The sequence below is a fragment of the Oncorhynchus gorbuscha genome, linkage group LG03, assembly GCF_021184085.1.
Source record: "Oncorhynchus gorbuscha isolate QuinsamMale2020 ecotype Even-year linkage group LG03, OgorEven_v1.0, whole genome shotgun sequence".
NCBI lineage: Eukaryota > Metazoa > Chordata > Actinopteri > Salmoniformes > Salmonidae > Oncorhynchus > Oncorhynchus gorbuscha.
Window position 1 is genome coordinate 81,882,226 of NC_060175.1, and position 22,993 is coordinate 81,905,218.

At 42.4% G+C, this 22,993-nt stretch overlaps 1 protein-coding gene across 7 annotated transcripts in view; it reads left to right on the top strand.

The window, feature by feature from the left end:
- The window catches only part of LOC124032038 (microphthalmia-associated transcription factor-like), a 38,700-nt gene extending 17,789 nt beyond the window's left edge, over window positions 1-20,911 (top strand). For 2 of the 7 annotated variants that reach the window (XM_046344020.1, XM_046344022.1), the window contains exons 3-10: window positions 13,817-14,020; window positions 14,295-14,390; window positions 14,765-14,879; window positions 15,081-15,173; window positions 15,643-15,699; window positions 15,843-15,918; window positions 17,593-17,740; window positions 17,955-20,911. In XM_046344020.1, coding sequence (XP_046199976.1) covers window positions 13,817-14,020; window positions 14,295-14,390; window positions 14,765-14,879; window positions 15,081-15,173; window positions 15,643-15,699; window positions 15,843-15,918; window positions 17,593-17,740; window positions 17,955-18,377 — 1,212 coding nt within the window. In that variant the 3' untranslated portion in view covers window positions 18,378-20,911. The remainder of the gene's footprint in view (window positions 1-13,816; window positions 14,021-14,294; window positions 14,391-14,764; window positions 14,880-15,080; window positions 15,174-15,642; window positions 15,700-15,842; window positions 15,919-17,592; window positions 17,741-17,954) is intronic. The other 5 variants (XM_046344023.1, XM_046344027.1, XM_046344021.1 and 2 more) reach the window with 4 other exon arrangements.
- Window positions 20,912-22,993: the final 2,082 nt, after the last annotated feature.

Genomic DNA, 22,993 nt, shown 5'->3' on the forward strand with positions numbered 1-22,993 from the left:
GGGGATCAAATACTTTTCCCCCCTCACTGTATCTAAAGCATGACTGGATAGATATTTCTCCTTTGCGTTTTCCTTTGAATAGGACAATTTTCCTGTTGTCTCCAACATTGTCACTGCAACATTCTAATTGATTGTTATCACTGGAAAAAAATGAATGTTTTCATTTCTTAAGAAAATTATGAGAATATGAATCATAACAATAAAGATAATAACACAATGATACCGTTTTCTGACACAATGATACAGGATGTGGTAGTTTCATAGCATGAACTGCCTGACAAGCATTTCTTAAGAGCATACTGCCACCCATTCAGAAAACAGCGAGGGTATGTTTTACAATGTATGCATTATTTTTTACATTTTCACACTTTTCTGGGGCACAACCTAATTTTAAGGAGATCAGGCGAGACTGAGTCATTTATAATTCTGATTATGACTGCTTTAGGACTTGTTTATTTCTGAACCCTCTGGACATATAGATTCACTGCAGATTTACTAGAAGTATTGTAGTAATTTAGCAGTAGAAAAGCCATAGTCCATGTTTTACTGCAATTTGTGTGATTGTTGTGATTGAAGTTTACGCTGGTAGGAATTTGCCATCTGGGTAGTCCAGATGGCAAAGTAGGTTGTATGTGTGCAAGTGTTCTATATCAATGTAATATTTCATTATAGCAAATATGTTTAATATTGTATTGATTGATAGCTTTTGTGGAAATATGACACAAATTATATATTTCCAGTGCATTCGGGAAATATTCAGACACCTTTACTTTTCCCACACTTTGATACAGTACATTACAGGCTTATTCTAAAAAAAACTTTGTTTTTAACCCCTTATCAATCTTATCCAATACCCCATAATGACAAAGCAAAAACACTTTTTTAGAAATTGTTGCAAATTTAATACAAATAATACACTGAAAATTTACATTTACATAAGTATAGAGACCCTTTACTCAGTACTTTATTGAAGCACCGTTGGCAGCGATGACAACCTCTAGTATTTTTGGGTATGAAGCTATAAGCTTGGCACACCTGTATTTGGGGAGTTTCTCCCATTTGTCTTTGCAGATCCTCTCAAGCTCTGTCAGGTGGATAGGGAGTATTGCTGCACAGCTATTTTCACGTCTCTCCAGAGATGTTCAATCGGCACACTCAAGGACATTAAGAGACTTGTCCCGAAGCCACTCCTGCATTCTCTCGGCTGTCTGCTTAGGGTCGTTGTCCTGTTGGAAGGCAAACCTTCGCCCCAGTCTGAGGTCCTGAGCGCTCTGGAGCAGGTTTTCATCAAGGATCTCTCTGTACTTTGCTCCATCATCTTTCCCTTGATCCTGACTAGTCTCCCAGTCCCTGCCACTGAAAATAATATAATCTCCACAGCATGATGAGGTTTCCTCCAGACGTGACGCTTGACATTCAGACCAAATAGTCTAATCTTGGTTTCATCAGACCAGAGAATCTTGTTTATCATGGTCTGAGAGTCTTTAGGTGCCTTTTGGCAAACTCCAAGCGGGCTGTCATGTGCCTTTTTCGGAGGAGTGGCTTCCGTCTGGCCACTCTACCAAAAAGGCCTGATTGGTGGAGTGTTGCAGAGATGGGATAAACTTCCAGAAGGACAACCATCTCCACAGAGGAACTCTGGAGCTCTGTCAGAGTGACCTTCGGGTTCATGGTCACCTTGCTGACCAAGGCCCTTCTCCCCCGATTGCTCAGTTTGGCGAGGCGGCCAGCTCTAGGAAAAGTCTTGGTGATTCCAAACTTCTTCCATTTAAGAATGATGGAGGCCACTGTGTTCTTGGGGACCTTCAATGCTGCAGAACATTTTTTATACCGTACCCCAGACCTGTGCCTTGACAAAATCCAGTCTCGGAGCTCTGTGGACAATTCCTTTGACCTCATGTCTTGGTTTTTGCTCTGACGTGCACTGTCAACTGTGGGACCTCATATAGACAGGTGTGTGCCTTTCCAAATCATGTCCAATCAATTAAATGTACCACAGGTGGACTTCAATCAAGTTGTAGAACCATCTCAAGGATAATTAATGGAAACAGGATGCACCTGTGCAAAAAAAAAATCATTATTGGTTATTGTGTGTAGATTCATGAGGAACATGTTTTATTTAATCAATTTTTGAATAAGGCTGTAACGTAACAAAATGTGGAAAAAATGTTTTAAGTTAAAGTCTTAATTACATTATGTAAAATTCCATTCCATGGTATAAAGTAGTAGGATAGTAGTATAAATAGTGCCCCCCTCTTGTCATCATACTGAACATGTGTGGCATGGGTCCAACCATTAAAACCATTGTCCTCCACATACAGCATAAACATTACTTATCCTATACTCTGTAAAATTGTTAGCTCTTTGAAAGGTTTAGGATAACCCCATAAAAGAGTACAATACGACAAGCTGGAAGACATTTCTGTGATTCAGGTTTGGAGCTTACGAGCATTCTTCATTGACTGAAATTCCCCCAAATGAAAGGCCTGTTCCTGTCTAGCACTAAGCACTGTAGAGCAGGGTTTACCTGCTAGCCTGTCTGTGACTAGATTAGCACAGTCCACACGCAAAGCTACACAAAATTAGCTTAGGGGTACCAGGCAGGGCTGCTGGACCTTAAAGGTGAAAACATTAAGCTCAGATGAGTTTGTCTAAAGACAGATTCTGTCCTTAATTAACCAAGTGACCACTGACCTTTGGAGGAATATGTACGGGATCAGTTTGGGGATCAGGACAAAGGCAAGCAGTCTTACCACACACCCTAACTCTAATTCAGCGAAGAATGCTCGTAATTAGCCCCACTGCTTTCATTCCATGGCATAAGGGGAAAACACTAGCTTTGAAATGTATTTAGGATCATTTCCTAAAAGGGTTCAACATGATTTCTAGATTTATTGAAAAGGAATTTAGCGTATTTGTCAGCGGTGGGTGTAGCTTGTGCATGGAAGTCAGGCGTAGGAGAGATGAATGGACAAAGTACTTTACTAAGGCAATAATAATACAGAACGCAACCGCGTCACAAAACAAATGCCCACAGAACAAGTGAGGCAGCAAAAGTACAGACCCAAGTGTAAAGTACCGGCTGCCACAAAGCACGGGTAAAACAAAACCCGGCGCAAACCAGCCGGAAGCGTGCCAACCCCGACAATAAACAATACCCCACACAGACATGGAGGGAACAGAGGGTTAAATACACATGTTAATTAGGAGGAGATGTGAACCAGGTGTGCTGGAAGACAAGACAAAACAAATGGAAAATGAAAGGTGGTTCGGCGATGGCTAGAAGACCGGCGACGTCGACCGCCGAACGCCGCCTGAACAAGGAGAGGAACCGACTTCGGCGGAAGTCGTGACAGTATTATGAGAAGAATAAAGCACTGTGCATAGTCATCAAAAAAAGGAGGACCAAGGCACTCTTCATATAATAGTGGAACACAAGTACGCCATATGGGTAGGTAATGAAGACTACCCCATGGCAAGGCACTACAAGTCCCTACACCATGGCAACCCTGCCTCCCTACAAGCTATGGGTATTGATCATATTACAGCCTCTATTAGAAAAGGGGACCATCTTAAACAGTTAAACCAAAGGGAAAGGTTTTGGATTTACAAACTACAGGCCACTAAATACCCTGGTTTAAATAAAGATATGGATTTCTCACTCTTCCTGTAGGGTCGTGATGGGTCCATTTGCTGTCATCTAGTGGACATTTTGCTCTCTTACCCTCAGCTATGTTTAGACTGTTGTTGTCCATGTTTTGCTGTGTTCTAGTGTACTATGGAATATTTAGCTTTCTTATTCTTGACACTTCTCCCAGTCATATTTAAGGTTAGAACTACCTTTTATTTATTTATTTATTTATTTATTTTATTTCACCTTTATTAGGTGGTAGGCAAGTTGAGAACAAGTTCTCATTTACAATTGCGACCTGGCCAAGATAAAGCAAAGCAGTTTGACACATACAACGACACAGAGTTACACATGGAGTAAAACAAACATACAGTCAATAATACAGTATAAACAAGTCTATATACGATGTGAGCAAATGAGGTGAGATAAGGGAGGTAAAGGCAAAAAAAGGCCATGGTGGCAAAGTAAATACAATATAGCAAGTAAAACACTAGAATGGTAGATTTGCAATGGAAGAATGTGGAAAGTAGAAATAAAAATAATGGGGTGCAAAGGAGCAAAATAAATCAATTAATTAAATACAGTAGGGAAAGGGGTAGTTGTTTGGGCTAAATTATAGGTGGGCTATGTACAGGTGCAGTAATATGTGAGCTGCTCTGACAGTTGGTGCTTAAAGCTAGTGAGGGAGATACATGTTTCCAGTTTCAGAGATTTTTGTAGTTCGTTCCAGTCATTGGCAGCAAAGAACTGGAAGGAGAGGCGGCCAAAGAAAGAATTGGTTTTGGGGGTGACTAGAGAGATATTGTCATGTTTTGTCATTGATTATCATGTCTTGTCCCTGTGCTTCCCCTTCTATTCGTTTCCCTCTGCTGGTCTTATTAGGTTCTTTCCCTCTTTCTATCCCTCTCTCTCCCCCTCCCTCTCTCACTCTCTCGCTCTCTCTTCTCTCTATCGTTCCGTTCCTGCTCCCAGCTGTTCCTATTCCCCTAATCAATCATTTAGTCTTCCCACACCTGTTCCCGATCCTTTTCCCTGATTAGAGTCCCTATTTCTCTCCTTGTTTTCCGTTCCTGCCCTGTCGGATCCTTATCTATTGTTCACCGTGCTGTGTCTATGTATTGCCCTGTCGTGTCGTGTTTCCCTCAGATGCTGCGTGGTGAGCAGGTGTCTGAGTCTGCTACGTTCAAGTGCCTTCCCGAGGCAACCTGCAGTTCTTGATCAAGTCTCCAGTCTGTTCTCGTCATTACGAGTAGTATTATGCCTTTTGTTTGTAAAGTAACTTTACTGGATTAAAAACTCTGTTTTCGCCAAGTCGCTTTTGGGTCCTCATTCACCTGCATAACAGAAGGATCCGACCAAGGAATGGACCCAGCGACTACAGATGCTCGTAACACTGCCGTCGAGATCCAAGGAGCCATGCTCGGCAGACACGAGCAGGAATTGTCTGCTGCTCGCCATGCCGTGGAGAACCTGGCCGCTCAGGTTTCCGACCTCTCTGGACAGTTCCAGAGTCTTCGTCTCGTGCCACCTGTTACTTCCTGGCCTGCCGAGCCTCCGGAACCTAGGGTTAATAACCCACCTTGCTACTCCGGGCAGCCCACGGAGTGCCGCTCCTTTCTCACCCAGTGTGATATTGTGTTCTCTCTCCAACCCAACACATACTCTAGCGAGAGAGCTCGGGTTGCTTACGTCATTTCACTCCTTACTGGCCAGGCTCGAGAGTGGGGCACAGCTATCTGGGAGGCAAGGGCTGATTGTTCTAACAATTACCAGAACTTTAAAGAGGAGATGATTCGGGTTTTTGACCGTTCAGTTTTTGGTAGGGAGGCTTTTAGGGCCCTGGCTTCCTTATGCCAAGGTGATCGATCCATAACGGATTACTCTATAGAGTTTCGCACTCTTGCTGCCTCTAGTGACTGGAACGAGCCGGCGCTGCTCGCTCGTTTTCTGGAGGGACTCCACGCAGTGGTCAAAGATGAGATTCTCTCTCGGGAGGTTCCTTCCAGTGTGGACTCTTTGATTGCTCTCGCCATCCGCATAGAACGACGGGTAGATCTTCGTCACCAAGCTCGTGGAAGAGAGCTCGCGTCAACGGTGTTTCCTGCTCCGCATCGCAACCATCTCCCTCCTCTGGCTCAGAGACTGAGCCCATGCAGCTGGGAGGTATTCGCATCTCGACCAAGGAGAGGGAACGGAGGATCACCAACCGCCTGTGCCTCTATTGCGGATTTGATGGACATTTTGTCAATTCATGTCCAGTAAAGGCCAGAGCTCATCAGTAAGCGGAGGGCTACTGGTGAGCGCTACTACTCAGGTCTCTTCATCTAGATCCTGTACTACTATGTCGGTCCATCTACGCTGGACCGGTTCGGGTGCTACATGCAGTGCCTTGATTGACTCTGGGGCTGAGGGTTGTTTCATGGACGAAGCATGGGCTCGGAAACATGACATTCCTTTCAGACAGTTAGACAAGCCTACGCCCATGTTTGCCTTAGATGGTAGTCATCTTCCCAGTATCAGATTTGAGACACTACCTTTAACTCTCACAGTATCTGGTAACCACAGTGAGACTATTTCTTTTTTGATTTTTCGTTCACCTTTTACACCTGTTGTTTTGGGTCATCCCTGGCTAGTATGTCATAATCCTTCTATTAATTGGTCTAGTAATTCTATCCTATCCTGGAACGTTTCTTGTCATGTGAAGTGTTTAATGTCTGCCATCCCTCCCATTTCTTCTGTCCCCACTTCTCAGGAGGAACCTGGCGATTTGACAGGAGTGCCGGAGGAATATCATGATCTGCGCACGGTCTTCAGTCGGTCCCGAGCCAACTCCCTTCCTCCTCACCGGTCGTATGATTGTAGTATTGATCTCCTTCCGGGGACCACTCCTCCTCGGGGTAGACTATACTCTCTGTCGGCTCCCGAACGTAAGGCTCTCGGGAATTATTTATCTGTGTCTCTTGACGCCGGTACCATAGTGCCTTCTTCCTCTCCGGCCGGGGCGGGGTTCTTTTTTGTTAAGAAGAAGGACGGTACTCTGCGCCCCTGCGTGGATTATCGAGGGCTGAATGACATAACGGTTAAGAATCGTTATCCGCTTCCCCTTATGTCATCAGCCTTCGAGATTCTGCAGGGAGCCAGGTGCTTTACTAAGTTGGACCATCGTAACGCTTACCATCTCGTGCGCATCAGAGAGGGGGACGAGTGGAAAACGGCGTTTAACACTTCGTTAGGGCATTTTGAGTACCGGGTTCTGCCGTTTGGTCTCGCCAATGCGCCAGCTGTTTTTCAGGCATTAGTTAATGATGTTCTGAGAGACATGCTGAACATCTTTGTTTTTGTCTATCTTGACGATATCCTGATTTTTTCACCGTCACTCGAGATTCATGTTCAGCACGTTCGACGTGTTCTACAGCGCCTTTTAGAGAATTGTCTCTACGTGAAGGCTGAGAAGTGCTCTTTTCATGTCTCCTCCGTTACTTTTCTCGGTTCCGTTATTTCCGCTGAAGGCATTCAGATGGATTCCGCTAAGGTCCAAGCTGTCAGTGATTGGCCCGTTCCAAGGTCACGTGTCGAGTTGCAGCGCTTTTTAGGTTTCGCTAATTTCTATCGGCGTTTCATTCGTAATTTCGGTCAAGTTGCTGCCCCTCTCACAGCTCTTACTTCTGTCAAGACGTGTTTTAAGTGGTCCGGTTCCGCCCAGGGAGCTTTTGATCTTCTAAAAGAACGTTTTACGTCCGCTCCTATCCTCGTTACTCCTGACGTCACTAGACAATTCATTGTCGAGGTTGACGCTTCAGAGGTAGGCGTGGGAGCCATTCTATCCCAGCGCTTCCAGTCTGACGATAAGGTTCATCCTTGCGCTTATTTTTCTCATCGCCTGTCGCCATCTGAGCGCAACTATGATGTGGGTAACCGCGAACTGCTCGCCATCCGCTTAGCCCTAGGCGAATGGCGACAGTGGTTGGAGGGGGCGACCGTTCCTTTTGTCGTTTGGACAGACCATAAGAACCTTGAGTACATCCGTTCTGCCAAACGACTTAATGCCCGTCAAGCTCGTTGGGCGTTGTTTTTCGCTCGTTTCGAGTTTGTGATTTCTTACCGTCCGGGTAGCAAAAACACCAAGCCTGATGCCTTATCCCGTCTGTTTAGTTCTTCTGTGGCTTCTACTGATCCCGAGGGGATTCTTCCTTATGGGCGTGTTGTCGGGTTGACAGTCTGGGGAATTGAAAGACAGGTTAAGCAAGCACTCACGCACACTGCGTCGCCGCGCTTGTCCTAGTAACCTCCTTTTTCGTTCCTGTTTCCACTCGTCTGGCTGTTCTTCAGTGGGCTCACTCTGCCAAGTTAGCTGGTCATCCCGGTGTTCGAGGCACTCTTGCGTCTATTCGCCAGCGCTTTTGGTGGCCGACTCAGGAGCGTGACACGCGCCGTTTCGTGGCTGCTTGTTCGGACTTCGCGCAGACTAAGTCGGGTAACTCTCCTCCTGCCGGTCGTCTCAGACCGCTCCCCATTCCTTCTCGACCATGGTCTCACATCGCCCTAGACTTCATTACCGGTCTGCCTTTGTCTGCGGGGAAGACTGTGATTCTTACGGTTGTCGATAGGTTCTCTAAGGCGGCACATTTCATTCCCCTCGCGAAACTTCCTTCCGCTAAGGAGACGGCACAAATCATCATCGAGAATGTGTTCAGAATTCATGGCCTCCCGTTAGACGCCGTTTCAGACAGAGGCCCGCAATTCACGTCACAGTTTTGGAGGGAGTTCTGTCGTTTGATTGGTGCGTCCGTCAGTCTCTCTTCCGGGTTTCATCCCCAGTCTAACGGTCAAGCAGAGAGGGCCAATCAGACGATTGGTCGCATACTACGCAGCCTTTCTTTCAGAAACCCTGCGTCTTGGGCAGAACAGCTCCCCTGGGCAGAATACGCTCACAACTCGCTTCCTTCGTCTGCTACCGGGTTATCTCCGTTTCAGAGTAGTCTGGGTTACCAGCCTCCTCTGTTCTCTTCCCAGCTTGCCGAGTCCAGCGTTCCCTCCGCTCAGCGTTTGTCCAACGTTGTGAGCGCACCTGGAGGAGGGTGAGGTCTGCACTTTGCCGTTACAGGGCACAGACTGTGAGAGCCGCCAATAAACGCAGGATTAAGAGTCCTAGGTATTGTTGCGGCCAGAGAGTGTGGCTTTCCACTCGCAACCTTCCTCTTACGACAGCTTCTCGTAAGTTGACTCCGCGGTTCATTGGTCCGTTCCGTGTCTCCCAGGTCGTCAATCCTGTCGCTGTGCGACTGCTTCTTCCGCGACATCTTCGTCGCGTCCATCCTGTCTTCCATGTCTCCTGTGTCAAGCCCTTTCTTCGCACCCCCGTTCGTCTTCCCTCCCCCTCCCGTCCTTGTCGAGAGCGCACCCATTTACAAGGTACGTAGGATCATGGACATGCGTTCTCGGGGACGGGGTCACCAATACTTAGTGGATTGGGAGGGTTACGGTCCTGAGGAGAGGAGTTGGGTTCCGTCTCGGGACGTGCTGGACCGTTCGCTTATTGATGATTTCCTCCGTTGCCGCCAGGGTTCCTCCTCGAGTGCGCCAGGAGGCGCTCGGTGAGTGGGGGGGTACTGTCATGTTTTGTCATTGATTATCATGTCTTGTCCCTGTGCTTCCCCTTCTATTCGTTTCCCTCTGCTGGTCTTATTAGGTTCTTTCCCTCTTTCTATCCCTCTCTCTCCCCCTCCCTCTCTCACTCTCTCGCTCTCTCTTCTCTCTATCGTTCCGTTCCTGCTCCCAGCTGTTCCTATTCCCCTAATCAATCATTTAGTCTTCCCACACCTGTTCCCGATCCTTTTCCCTGATTAGAGTCCCTATTTCTCTCCTTGTTTTCCGTTCCTGCCCTGTCGGATCCTTATCTATTGTTCACCGTGCTGTGTCTATGTATTGCCCTGTCGTGTCGTGTTTCCCTCAGATGCTGCGTGGTGAGCAGGTGTCTGAGTCTGCTACGTTCAAGTGCCTTCCCGAGGCAACCTGCAGTTCTTGATCAAGTCTCCAGTCTGTTCTCGTCATTACGAGTAGTATTATGCCTTTTGTTTGTAAAGTAACTTTACTGGATTAAAAACTCTGTTTTCGCCAAGTCGCTTTTGGGTCCTCATTCACCTGCATAACAGATATACCTGCTGGAGCGCGTGCTACAGTTGGGAGATGCTATGGTGACCAGCGAGCTGAGATAAGGGGGGACTTTACCTAGCAGGGTCTTGTAGATGACATGGAGCCAGTGGGTTTGGCGACGAGTATGAAGCGAGGGCCAGCCAACGAGAGCGTACAGGTCGCAATGGTGGGTAGTATATGGGGCTTTGGTGACAAAACGGATTGCACTGTGATAGACTGCATCCAATTTGTTGTGTAGTGTGTTGGAGGCTATTTTGTAAATGACATTGCCAAAGTCAAGGATTAGTGTTTAGTGTTCTGATACTTCTAATGGACATTTTTTGTAGGGATTGATACATTTTTCGTTAGGGCAAATCAAGTCTGACATTTTAAAGTGGAAACTACAAACTTTAGAAGCATTTTTAAACCTCAAACACAACAAGTTTGCATTTCCTGCTGTTCAGGAAAATGATCAGATACAAAGGAGTGATCAATTTAAGATCCTACATCTGTAATTATTCATGGGTGTCACATACTGTAATTTTCATATTTACTAGTTTACAGATGGTCGCTTTGGTTTAGCCACAAAGAAACAGTTTAGTTAAACTTGAGAAATTCATCAAATACAATTATTGAACCTTTGAGACATTAGACATTGTAAGATTTCATAATATATAATGAAATTAATAGATCAGGAAAAATTGCATTAGGTTTACTCTCATGGATTAGATCAGGGGTTCCCAAACTTTTTACTCAGCATTGGGTATTGTGTATCCATGTGATATTGGAGTGACTAAAACATTACAACAAAATCAATGGGCTAAAAAAACCTAGCTAAAACAATAGTAATTGACTTTATCAAGGAGGAGTTGCTTGTTGCCTCAGGACTGTGTTGGCCTGTCTTATTTTGGAAGTCAGATTATTTATAGTTTCAGCTAAGACTAAATTCAAGCCATGTATCTTCTGACTTCACACTAGTTACTTACGTTTCTCTCATGGAAGTTATAAACACCAAATGAGAACCGTAAGGCAAAGAACATGTAGTGTGGTTTGGAAGAACTTCTAGTTCAGTTACCAGAGGCATAAAGTTCAATCTGTATTGAGTGAAATCAATTCGACAAAGCCTGCATTCTGTATTCTGGCCAATTCTAATGCTTATTTTATATAATGTACAAGTAGTATAGATTTTTTGTGTGCTTCTTGGCTCACTATATTGAGTTAATCCAGTGTTATAATCCATGTTATTATTTCAATTTAAATGTCATTCAATCAATGTAAAAAATAACAAATAATTGCTGATCTTGTTCCGTTGTCTCAATAACACCCTGGTACATAGATGTCGCTATCGATTCAAAGCAATTCATCATAACAAAAGCAGTATTTACACACCTTCCATGTTCAATATTAGCAGAAGGAATTTGACCAGGTCAAGAAAATACTGAGGCAAATTGGCAGGAAGTATGCCTTGGTATTCACTGATGGAAATGGATGTCGGACTGGTGTGAGAAAGTAGACAGATGTACAACTCTGAAATATACAGAACGCATATTGTGTCAATGGATTCTAACTTGTGTTTTCAGCTTTGCAGCAACATTTGCCTTTCCACAGTACTGTACAATTATGAAATGTAGTATTACTGTCGGGGGTCGTGCATGTGGCCGTCATATTAGTAGTAATAGTAGCGTTAATTGCATATTAAGACGTTAAGAGACTTGTTATCAGATTGTTCAGCATGTGGCACTTTCTAAGAAAACATACAGGCTAATTATTTATATATATTTATGGATTGTTGGATGATTATTTGGTGTCCCATTTACAGCACATGAACACTATATAGATACAAATCAGGGATTGCTCACACCTCTCTGACATCTAGAAAATATTATTTGAACGGTTCGCTTTGTTTAGGATGCCTCTAATTCTACACAATTCCTCCACCTCTCATTGTTGACGAACAGTGCATGTAAAGGGCATTTAAAGCTGGCCCAGAGGGTTTTATTGCCTAATTGGTCAGGATGCATTCCCAACTTTGACCCCTTCAGTTATCACACATGCCTGAAATAACTTTCAACTCTCCCCAGGGGAATTCCCAAAATACCTCAGAGAGCTATTAATATACCTGCCAGTTAGGATACATTCCTTATGGAATGACTAGAAATAGGGAATGCCAATTTACATTGAGCAATACACATCTATTGAATTCCTTTTTAATTTTTGTTGCATAAAACAAATAGGCCTACCAGTAAATGCTTATTACCATGTTATAGTAGAACAGTGTATGATATTCTCTATTGATGCTAGTGTGGTGTCAGTTGTTACTGTAGATACTATTTGCAAGGTTAAATAACCTCAGCCAATAAGGGCCCGGGGGAGGGACCGTCTGGTTCTGTTGCTGCGTTGTTGAGCCAAGAGTTCAGGAGGTGAATGGGGTTGTGAGGAGCTCCATCTGCCTCAAGCCTTTCCAAATAACCAGACTCTGTCATCCACACTTGGTTATCCTGACCTCATTAACCACCTCACCAGTGAAATCAACTGTCATTCTGAGTTTGTCCAGGCTTGGCTACAGTCAATTTACACACGTGTTGGATAAACACATGCTTCAGTACAACCGATTCTAAACGGAATTCTCTCCCATTACTGGTTTATAATTGGTTATTTATCAGTTGGTTATCTTTGCTCTTGTTGGAACCCTTGAATGCAGTGATGTACTGTCCTGTTAGGATTCAGGAATAACTTCATATTAGAGATAATGTTACAGGTAGCTGAAATCTCATGTTTAGAAACATCTTACTACAATCTGCTTTCTCTCAGGTTTGAGTAAAGAATAAATAAAGTAGCCTCCCTTTAGCAACATAATCATTTTATGGATTTTTTGTTTCAATGAAGATGTTTAGACAAACAAAACAATACAGTATATATTTTACTATATTATGAAGCATGTAGTTTACAAGAATAGTTTTAGCTCAGTGAGCCTATCATCCAAAAATAGCAGAGTAACCAGCCAGTGTGCAACAGCCATGCATGTGGTTAAAGAGGAGATGAGAAGTTATCTGGCCTGGGGCAAGTGTCAGTAGACAGGGTGACCTGGTCTTGGTTGTAGAAAGAGCCTCTTTGTAAGACTCCCACTCTGACGTCAAACTAGCACCATAAAGGCATAAATTCATATTTTACATAAAGCATCACAATCTTTAAAAAGGTTCATTGTGTCTCACTTAGACTTATTAACATGTGTAACTAATGCCTTTTTTCTGCCTTTTATAAGCTGAACTAGAGGTGTTCCTCTCTGTATTATCAGTGTTGAAAGCAGCGGATGAAAGAGAGGAAGACAGCCTCTCTGGTCTTGCATAGACTTTGAAAGGGAATATAATTAGGTTTTAAGCATCTCATATTTGTAGTTGGAATATAAATTGTGCTGGAGATGTTGGAGATGCTTGAATACCACCATTATCAAGTAGGTCCAGGATTATGCTGATTGAAATATATTTTATTTTCCCCCCTTTTTCTTTTGGGGTATGGTAAGATAAACATAACATTTATTCAGATGGAACGTGTGACATGAATTGTGAATACATGTATTTATATCTAGGGATTATTTAGCTATCAAGAGATAGCACAGAAATAAATATAAATGAAAAGATAAGCTTACGGCGCACTGCTTTGGGATTTGCTAGTAATATCGATACTTTCTAACATTTCAATTCATACTTGACTTTCTCTGGTCAAGTCAAGGACTCTATCACTAGTTGAGCTGACGGGTATTTTATTTTCATATTAATTAGTAATCAGGTTCTCTTTATTATTATAAATGTATGGAAACATTTTCAAGGCTGTTTCTTGCTTATTTAGTGAGATTAATATTCAGTGAGATATGAGAGCTGTTGTTTGCTTATTTAGTGAGATTAATATTCAGTGAGATATGTGAGCTGTTTCTTGAGTGCACAGCACAATTACAACATGACCAATGATCATCAACCCATCATAACAGCGCTTGAGGATTCTGACTCTCACTTATGTCTCTCCCTCTTTCACTCCATCTCTCCCTACCTCCTCCAGGTGCAGACTCACCTGGAGAACCCCACCAAGTACCACATCCAGCAGGCCCAGCAGCAGCAGGTGAAGCGCTACCTGGGCAAGCTTGGCTCCCTGCCCTGCCCCAACCAGTCCTCTGACCACAAGGGCATGGTTCTGGGGCCGGGAAACAGTGCCCCCAACAGCCCCATGGCCTTACTCACCCTCAACATCAACTGTGAGAAAGAGGTAACGCAAAACGTAACATGGCCATAGATGCCGAGCTACAATGCAGTGTGTGTAAATTCAGTGTGCTTTTCACACCATAATATCTGCCAATTTTCGATTACTTATACTTCAAAGCAACGTGTATTTGAGTAATGAATGGTAGTAACACCATGGAGTTGGATAATACATATTAATTGATAAGGAAATGTGATCTTCTGTTGATTAACCCTCAACTGAATCACTGTCTGTTAGAAAATATGTTATCTCAAATTCAATTTTAGTTTTTTTATTATAGATGGATGATGTCATTGATGACATAATTAGTCTGGAATCGAGTTATAACGACGATATCCTTGGATTAATGGACCCAGGGCTTCAGATGGCCAATACGGTATGATTGCCTTAATTTACTGTCTGCTTGCATGAGGCCAGTAACAGAAAGGCTGCTGGTTTGAATACCTGAGCTGACAAGGGGAAATCTGTCTATGTGCCCTTGAGCAAGGCACTTAACCCTAATTTGCTCCAGGGGCACAGTACTACTATGGCTGACCCTGTAGAGCAACACATCTCACTGCACCTATCCGGTGGAGGCCTATGTGACAATTCATAGTAGATGTGTCTACGAATACAGCAAATGTTTGCTTCCAGATCATTGTGTAAACACATTTTTAAAGGGTTAACTACTCATGTGTCAAGCACCACATGTGCCAGGTATATTTGACCCTGCTAACATTACTATTGTCTGTGGTTATCTTTTCTCATCAGATCGCTGTCAACACTAACCTCTTGGACATTTATGGTAACCAGAGCATGCCCCATCCAGGCCTGGCCATCAACTCCTGCCCTGCCAACCTGCCCAACATCAAAAGGGAATACTCAGGTGAGCATGACCCCATTACATGGAAAACATCCAGATTCAAACATACTCTCCAGACCTTTGTGACTGAGCAATATGTTTGAAAGGTTCAGGGAAATGTTATGCATGTGCTTTGCATTGATATTGTTTTTGATTATTGTAAACTTTGTTATTTTGTCATTCAAAATAAAGTGAAATGCATTGAACATTTTATGTGCCAAATAGTTTCCCAATGTCCGGCCATCATGCACATGCTGGACAAGTCTGGGTCGTGTAGCAAGTTTGAGAACTATCACAGGCCTGAAGGGTTTCCTGTAGGTATGTCTGCATAGTCATATTTACTTTAGCTAACTGTGAGTTTGAGTTAGGTTACACGGGTGCATATTGCTTAGCCTATAATGTGCTCAGCACAGTTTCATTTATTTTCTTCCCGAAACTAACTAAACATTTCTGGCATAACTGTTTTGTTGTGTGTCAACATCAATGTTTTGCCATTGTCCTACAGATGAAGGATCTTAAACTGATCCAGTTTGAAAATAATCCTGCAGCAACAAGAAATGTGAATTATTATATGGATTATAATTAATGGGCGTTTTTGTAGGGGTTGATACATTTTTCGTAAGGTAAAATCAAATCTGAAATTTCAAAGTGGAAATGACACATTTTAAACCTCAAATACACTACAAGTTTTACATTTCCTGCATTGTTCTCCTGCAACAGGGTTATCAAATGAAGATCCCACATCTGTAGTCATTGTCCATTCCTAATGCTAACTGCTTTGTTTCAGAAGCAGAGGTCAGGGCAATGGCAAAGGAACGACAGAAGAAGGATAACCATAATTTGAGTGAGTTTTGCTATACGGTAATTATCAGCTATCTAGTAATATCATGTGGGTTGTTTAGATATGCAGTGATATTACCTTTTCATTATTACATTTTGCATGATTGATTGTTTCTTATTGTTCTCTTCTCGTCCTATTCCCTGTAGTTGAGAGAAGACGGAGGTTTAACATCAACGACCGGATCAAAGAATTGGGGACCATGATTCCAAAATCAAATGATCCGTAAGTTGCGTTATGTTTACTTGGATTGGAAGTCTTTCTACCAGATACAGCGCAGTCTGGAATTGTTGGATCCCATAATAAAGATGAGCAAAGAAATAACAGAAAATCAGTAATACAAATACTGAGCTATATTCTATACTCCAAAAATTAGAACATTTATATTATTTAATAATAGTACTATTGCTCAAAGACTGAGATTTTGTGTAACAAGTAATTAAAACAAATGTCAAAAAGATATGGGTCAAAATGATTGGATCCCCTGTTTTCAATCCTCCAGTTAAGGGAAAGGGATTCAGTTATACACCTGAATACATTCAACTGAAATGTGTCTTCCGCATTTAACCCAACCATTCTGAATCAGAGCTGTCATAATCGACATCCACGTCTTCAGTGACCGGAGAACAGTGGGTTAACTGCCTTGCTCAGGGGCAGAACAACAGATTTTTACCTTGTCAGCTCTGGGATTCAATCCAGCAACCTTTCGGTTAGTGGCTCTAACCACTAGGCTACCTGCCGACCCCTCCCCTTGTAAGGATATTGACAATGAGCCTTTTTCTAAAATGTTGTATGGGATTGGGGAACACATTAGGAGGGATCTTAGACCATTCCTCCATACAGAATCTTTCCAGATCCTTGATATATTTTGTCTGCGCTAATCGATTGCCCTCTTCAATTCAAACCACAGGTTTTCAATGCCCACTGAGATGGCCATTGCAAAATGTTGATTTTGTTTTTTTCTTTGTGGTTTTTGCTGGAATATTCACTTGCGGCCAAGTTTCAGCCTCCTGGCAGAGGCAACCAGGTTTTTGGCTAACATATCCTGGTACTTGACAAAGTTCATAATGCCGTTGACCTTAACACGGACCCCAAGACCAGTGGAAGCAAAATAGCCCCATAACATCATCAATCCACCACCATATTAAACAGTAGTGATGAGGTATTTTACTACATATGCATTGTTCTTTCTAAGGCCAAACCCACCGCTGGGTGGACCTCTATTTTTGTGTCATATGACTATAGCACTGGTTCCAAACCAAGTGCCAATGATGTTTAGCAAACTCCAGGCGGTGCTATCGTCAGATGACATGAAAATAGAGGTATTTGGTCACGGGTTTGACCTTCACCCATGGTGAAATGGTCTAAGATCTCTCCCAAAGTGTTCTCCAATCTCATAAAACATTTGATAAAAAGGCTCAGTATTGTTATCCTTCCAAAGGGAGGGTACTGGAGTATTGAAAACAGGGGATCCAATAATGCTGACCCCTATCTTTTAGCTTTTTTTTTATTACTTGTTAAATAATATCTCTTTCTCTGAGCAATTCTATTAGTATAAAATAATATAATTTTTCATTTTTTAAGCATACAACATAGCTCAGTATTTGTATTATTATTTGTATGTATTATTATTATTATTTTTTTTTTTTTACAGTCTTTTTTGCTCATCTTTAACAAAGGTTCCAATAATTCCGGACCCCACTGTATATATCATGGGTCAGACATTGACCCCAGGCTAGAGTTTACGATAATTATAGATCAATGGCTCAGGTTTTCTTTTCAGTGCATCCATACCCTTGAGAATTGTGTGAGTTAGAACGTTGTCAGTGTACTCTAGAATGCTACCAGTTCAGGCTGATAAAACCTTGCTGGCCTGCCGCGCCCCTCTCTGGTCCTCAGGGATATGCGATGGAACAAAGGCACCATTCTCAAGGCGTCGGTGGATTACATCAGGAAGCTACAGAGGGAGCAGCAGAGGGCCAAAGAGCTGGAGAACAGACAGAAGAAGCTGGAGCATGCCAATAGACACCTGATGCTGCGGATACAGGTACAGCATGGTAGGCCGTGGGGCACTGGGAGAGATAAGGAGCAACTAGCCATGCCTTCAAAATGTCACATACTGTATTAGCCAATCAAAGTAGGATTGAATTGAGATGAGGCTCTTCTATATTCTGGATGGTATCAGATATGCAGCATGCAGACAGACAATGTTGATAACACTCTCTTTCCTTTCTCTTTCTCCGTCCCTTGATGGGGTTCAGGAGTTGGAGATGCAAGCTCGTGCCCATGGTCTGACCACAGACACATCTGCCCTCTGCTCAGCTGAGCTCTCAGCCCGAGGCATCAAGCAGGAGCCAGCCCTGGGAGACTGCCACCAGGATCTGTACCATGTCCACCCCCGGCACCAACACCACCCAGCCTGCACTCCAGACCAGGTTCAGTACACCATCTTGGAGCTCAACGATGGAGCAGCTCCCTACACCAAGGGCCACAGGGGAGTCTCAGGTGACCAGGGGCCTTACGGCAGTCATCCTAAGGGGGCCTTGATGGACATCCTGATGGATGACAACTTGTCCCCTGTGGGAGGGGGAGACCCCCTGCTTTCCTCTGTCTCACCCGGAGCTTCTAAGGACAGCAGCTGCTCAGGCAGCAAAAGCATGGAAGAGAACGACCAGAGCTGTTAGCACTCACTGCTGCCCACTCCACTCACCTGCATTTTTATCTCCACCCCTTCAACCTGTTCTATGTTGTGTTGTGTTGAGGCCTCCTCAGACGTCTCCCGTCAGTAGCTAACTTCAGCCAACTGCTGGTTAGTTAGTTAGTTTGTTTTCAGGTGTTTACACATTTTACATTTTTCATTGTTTTTTGTTTGTTTTGTTTATTATATGGTATCATTGGGTTCTGAAAGCCGTCAAACTGAATTTAGTTCAGTTTCTCTTGTGTATTGATTATAAATTACTTTTTAATAGTTCGTTTTAATAGATCATGCTCTGATTTTATCAATACTTTTATGACAATGAGTCAGGGAGCGACATCTCACACATACTGTACCTGTGTAAGGTCATCATGGTATAGGGCAGGCTTATAAATAGTTATAGAATCCTGATTGATAAGGTGATTGCTTTAAATTTTAAAAAATGCAATTCCCTCGAAGTGAAAACTAAAAATTGTGGTTTAATATATTGTTGGTGTTACACAGTCACACTACTTCCTTTATAGCATGTCTATTCAGCGCAATATGACAGAAGCGATAATATATTATTTTGATTACTTTTGTTTGTGCATTACTTTTGTGCTTTTGAACTTGAATGAGATAACGTCTTAGTCAGGAGATTTGTAAACATTTCACATATAGCACAGAACATAATGTCAGTCTATCAATATTGGTAGAAATGCAACATTGATTTCCATACAGGCACATTTGGTTTATGAAGATATTTATGATAATAAGATTGAAATGTATTGCAGCAAATACTCACTAAGAAGTGGATCTCTAAGGAAGAAAAATACATTCTGTTTTTAACGTGTCCATTTTCTATTTTTATTTTATTTTTTGTACACTTATTAGGATTTGCCTGTCCATCCATTTCGTGTTTAAGAGATATTCAGGATATTTTTTGTCAATGATGTGAATGTTTATATTGCTAGGAATATAAGGAGATGTACGTGTAGAAAATTGTTTAAATACTGGAATGACGTCCATAAATTGATTTAAATATATATTTACTAACGATTATATTTAGGTTTTTCAAATGATTGATTGTAGTTAAAACTATAAGCTGTACTGTTAATGTATATTTCTACTGTTTAACAACTGTAGGAAAGTACTCAAATATGCCTTTGATAATAACTATCTACTGTACATTACACCACTGTATTGAGAACATGGTTACAGTGCACCCTCAAGTCTGTGGAACTATGCAATGATTACAGTTGTGCCTGTTTTACCCAGAAGACATTAGACACATTAGGCTGGTCATATAATATGTTGTAATGATTAGTAAGAAGCACCTAGCAGAATGATTTACATTGAAGTGCCTTACTGTTAGTTTTTTGTTTTCCACAGATCTCGGAGGACTACTAGACACTGGTTTGTTGTTGTTGTTTCTGGTGTTTGGTGCTTCATGTATGAAGTGTTGAGCTGCAAGGTCCCTACGGGAAGCAGTAGGGAAGGGCCTTTTGTCAGAGAGTAGAAAACCATGTTATGGGCCTCCAAATGTCTCTCTAGGCCATCCATTTTGTTTGGGATGTTTTTGATGCTAGAGTTCTGTTTTGAGGTCAGAATTCCACTCGGAGGGCAATAATCAAAACATTGCTTTTTACTGAATTCTCAGCTTCTTTTTTGAGACCAATTATTTTTCTGAATGTAATGTAAGTGTTGACTGCCAAAATGTGTTGCCAAAATCAAAGTGAAGTCTAAAATATGCAAAGAAGGAATTAACGTTGTTATTTTTTGATGTTGTACTTTTGTGTAAGGATGTTTCTTCTTTATTTCTAGAGCAATAATTTAAGAATAGGCTGCATGTAAAGCTTAAGCACAAAGTAGTCCATGTACTTAAAGGCGAATTCTCTGCAGTACAAATCCACTGCAGAATGGCCCTCATGGTCAAACTGCACCCAGGTCTGTCTGGTAATATCTAGACACAGGCCTGTCATTCACTCACTGTCCTTTGACTGAACCCAGATCAGCATATAATTTCCCTAGACGATGTCACCCTCTTGTGTTGATGAAACCACTATGCACCAAGATTGGTGTTTTCAACCATAGAACTAAAATGCATAGTACTAACATTTTCATTTAAAACAATGGTGACAGTTGATTGATGCCCATTATTTGTAAATAAACATATTAATCGATCCGCTTGTTACCATGGCACAGGTTGGGTATAATACCACTAACATTTCAAAGAGCCATGTTTGTTCACACATTGAACACCCCAGGCTGACAGGTCTATTAATTGTATTTACATGGTTTCAGATAGACGCCTCTGCCGAGATTGCCACTGTAATGTGATAATGACTCTGTTGCCAGGAGAGATGGAGGTAGTGATGGTCATACACTGGTTAGGGATGGATCAGTGATGTCAAGGCCATTCATTGGAACTGAGTGTGGAAAAGAGCTTTTGACAAACATTAAAGTCAATGAAATATTTTTACTTGTGTTATTGCAGGAGTATGTTTCGTTCTATGATTGATAAAAATAAAAGTATTTCACTAATTGTCTCTGAACACTAATGATGGGTAAATAATATGAGAATAGATCATGTTCAACAGACACTCCAATATAATGAATGATAATATTTTATTGGTAGACTTCCAGGGCTCTATTCAATCCGCATTGGGGAAGTTCAGCTGTACAGTGTGGTTGAAATTGAAAGGATATGTTCCCGCATTAGCAGAGACTGCATTCACAGTAAATGATGCATATGTCGGCTCAATCAAAAATGACCTTTACCTTTGTATCACAAGAATCTGTAACACTTCAGTTTAAAATATTAAATAAAGCCCCAAGTAAATGTGCGTTGACTGAAACATATTGAATATGAAACACAGCATTTCTTCTTCACCTGCTCATCAGGGCATGGATATTATCACCAGCCTTCAACAAGAACCAAGTTCATCACACAGACACCTACTAAAGCAGCACCGGCCTCTTAAGATTCTGAGCCTGCCTGGCAGGGTTGGTCCTGCAAAGTCAAAGCCCCCTGATGGGAGAGGATAATATGCAAGGAAATTCTCAAAGCTGCTAATTTGAACCTTGACAAACTTTTACCTAGCCGATGGGGATTCCGGTGGGGTGCCCCCACCCAGGTAGTGGCAGCGCTGGCATGAAGAGCTGCACTAACCCATGGGGAGGGGGCATATTATTGTGGCCCTGGTAGAACAAAATAATCAAAAGGTCTGACTGCACAGAGTTGCTTGGAAATTGGTCACAATGGGAGACCAGTGTGTGTGTGTGTTTCAGAGGAAGGGGGTGTATCTGATCTCCATGTGTATCTGATCTCCATCACCTAGGACTGAACAATAGTTAATGAAATCTCCTAATTTTTCAATTTTTTAGCTAAATGTTTCATGCCTTCTCAAACAGCTGCAACTGTATATGCATTCGTAAAACAAGTCCTTTCTTGAGTTGGGCTCAAGGATGGAACACCTGTTGAGCATCTGAGCTTATGGTAGTTTATGGGGAAAAGGGGTTCAGTGTGTGTGTATGAATGTGTGTGTGTATGTATGTATTCCACATCTGTTGCTAGGGGGTAATGATGTTAGGGATAATATAGGATGAATCACAATAAATGTGTGGTAAAATAATAATTGCTTACCAAAAATATAATTTTTGTAATGGCAATCCTGGTTATAGGTAATAATCATTTGCATGAACAGCCTACATTATTACGCATATTATTTGTTAATAATGGGAATTAAGATACACAGGATTTGTAATATGCAGTGCATTTTGGAAAGTATTCAGACCCCTTGACTTTTTCCACATTTTGTTACGTTACAGCCTTATTCAATTGCTTTGTTTCATCAAACAATACACAATACCCCATAATGACGAAGCAAAAACTCTTTAGACATTTTTGCAAATGTATAAAAAATCCAAAACTGAAATCTCACATTTGCATAAGTATTCAAACCCTTTACTCAGTACTTTGTTGAAGCACCGTTGGCAGTGATTAAAGCAAGTCTTTTTGGGTATGACGCTAAAAGCTTGGCACACTTGTATTTGGGTAGTTTCTCCCATTCTTCTCAAGTTCTGTCAGGTTAGATGGGGAGTGTCGCTGCACCACTATTTTCAGGCCTCTACAGAGATGTTCGACCGCATTCACGTCCGGGCTCTGGCTGGACCACTCAAGGGCATTCAGAGACTTGCTCTGAAGCCACTCCTGTGTTGTCTTGGCTGTGTGCTTAGGGTCGTTGTCCTATTGGAAGATAAACCTTCGCCCCAGTCTGAGGTCCTGAGCGCTCCAGAGCAGGTTTTCATCAAGGATCTCGATGTACTTTGCTCCGTTCATCTTTCCCCTCGATCCTGACTAGTCTCCCAGTCCCTGCCACTGAAAAACATCCCCACAGCATGATGCTGCCACCACCATGCTTTACCATAGGTATGGTGCCAGGTTTCCTCCAGACGTGACGCTTGGCATTCAGGCCAAAGAGTTTAATCTTGGTTTCATCAGACCAGATAATCTTGTTTCTCATGGTCTGAGAGTCCTTTAGATGCCTTTTGGCAAACTCCGAGCAGGCTGTCATGTGCCTTTTACTGAGGAGTGGCTTCCGTCTGGCCACTCTACGAAAAATA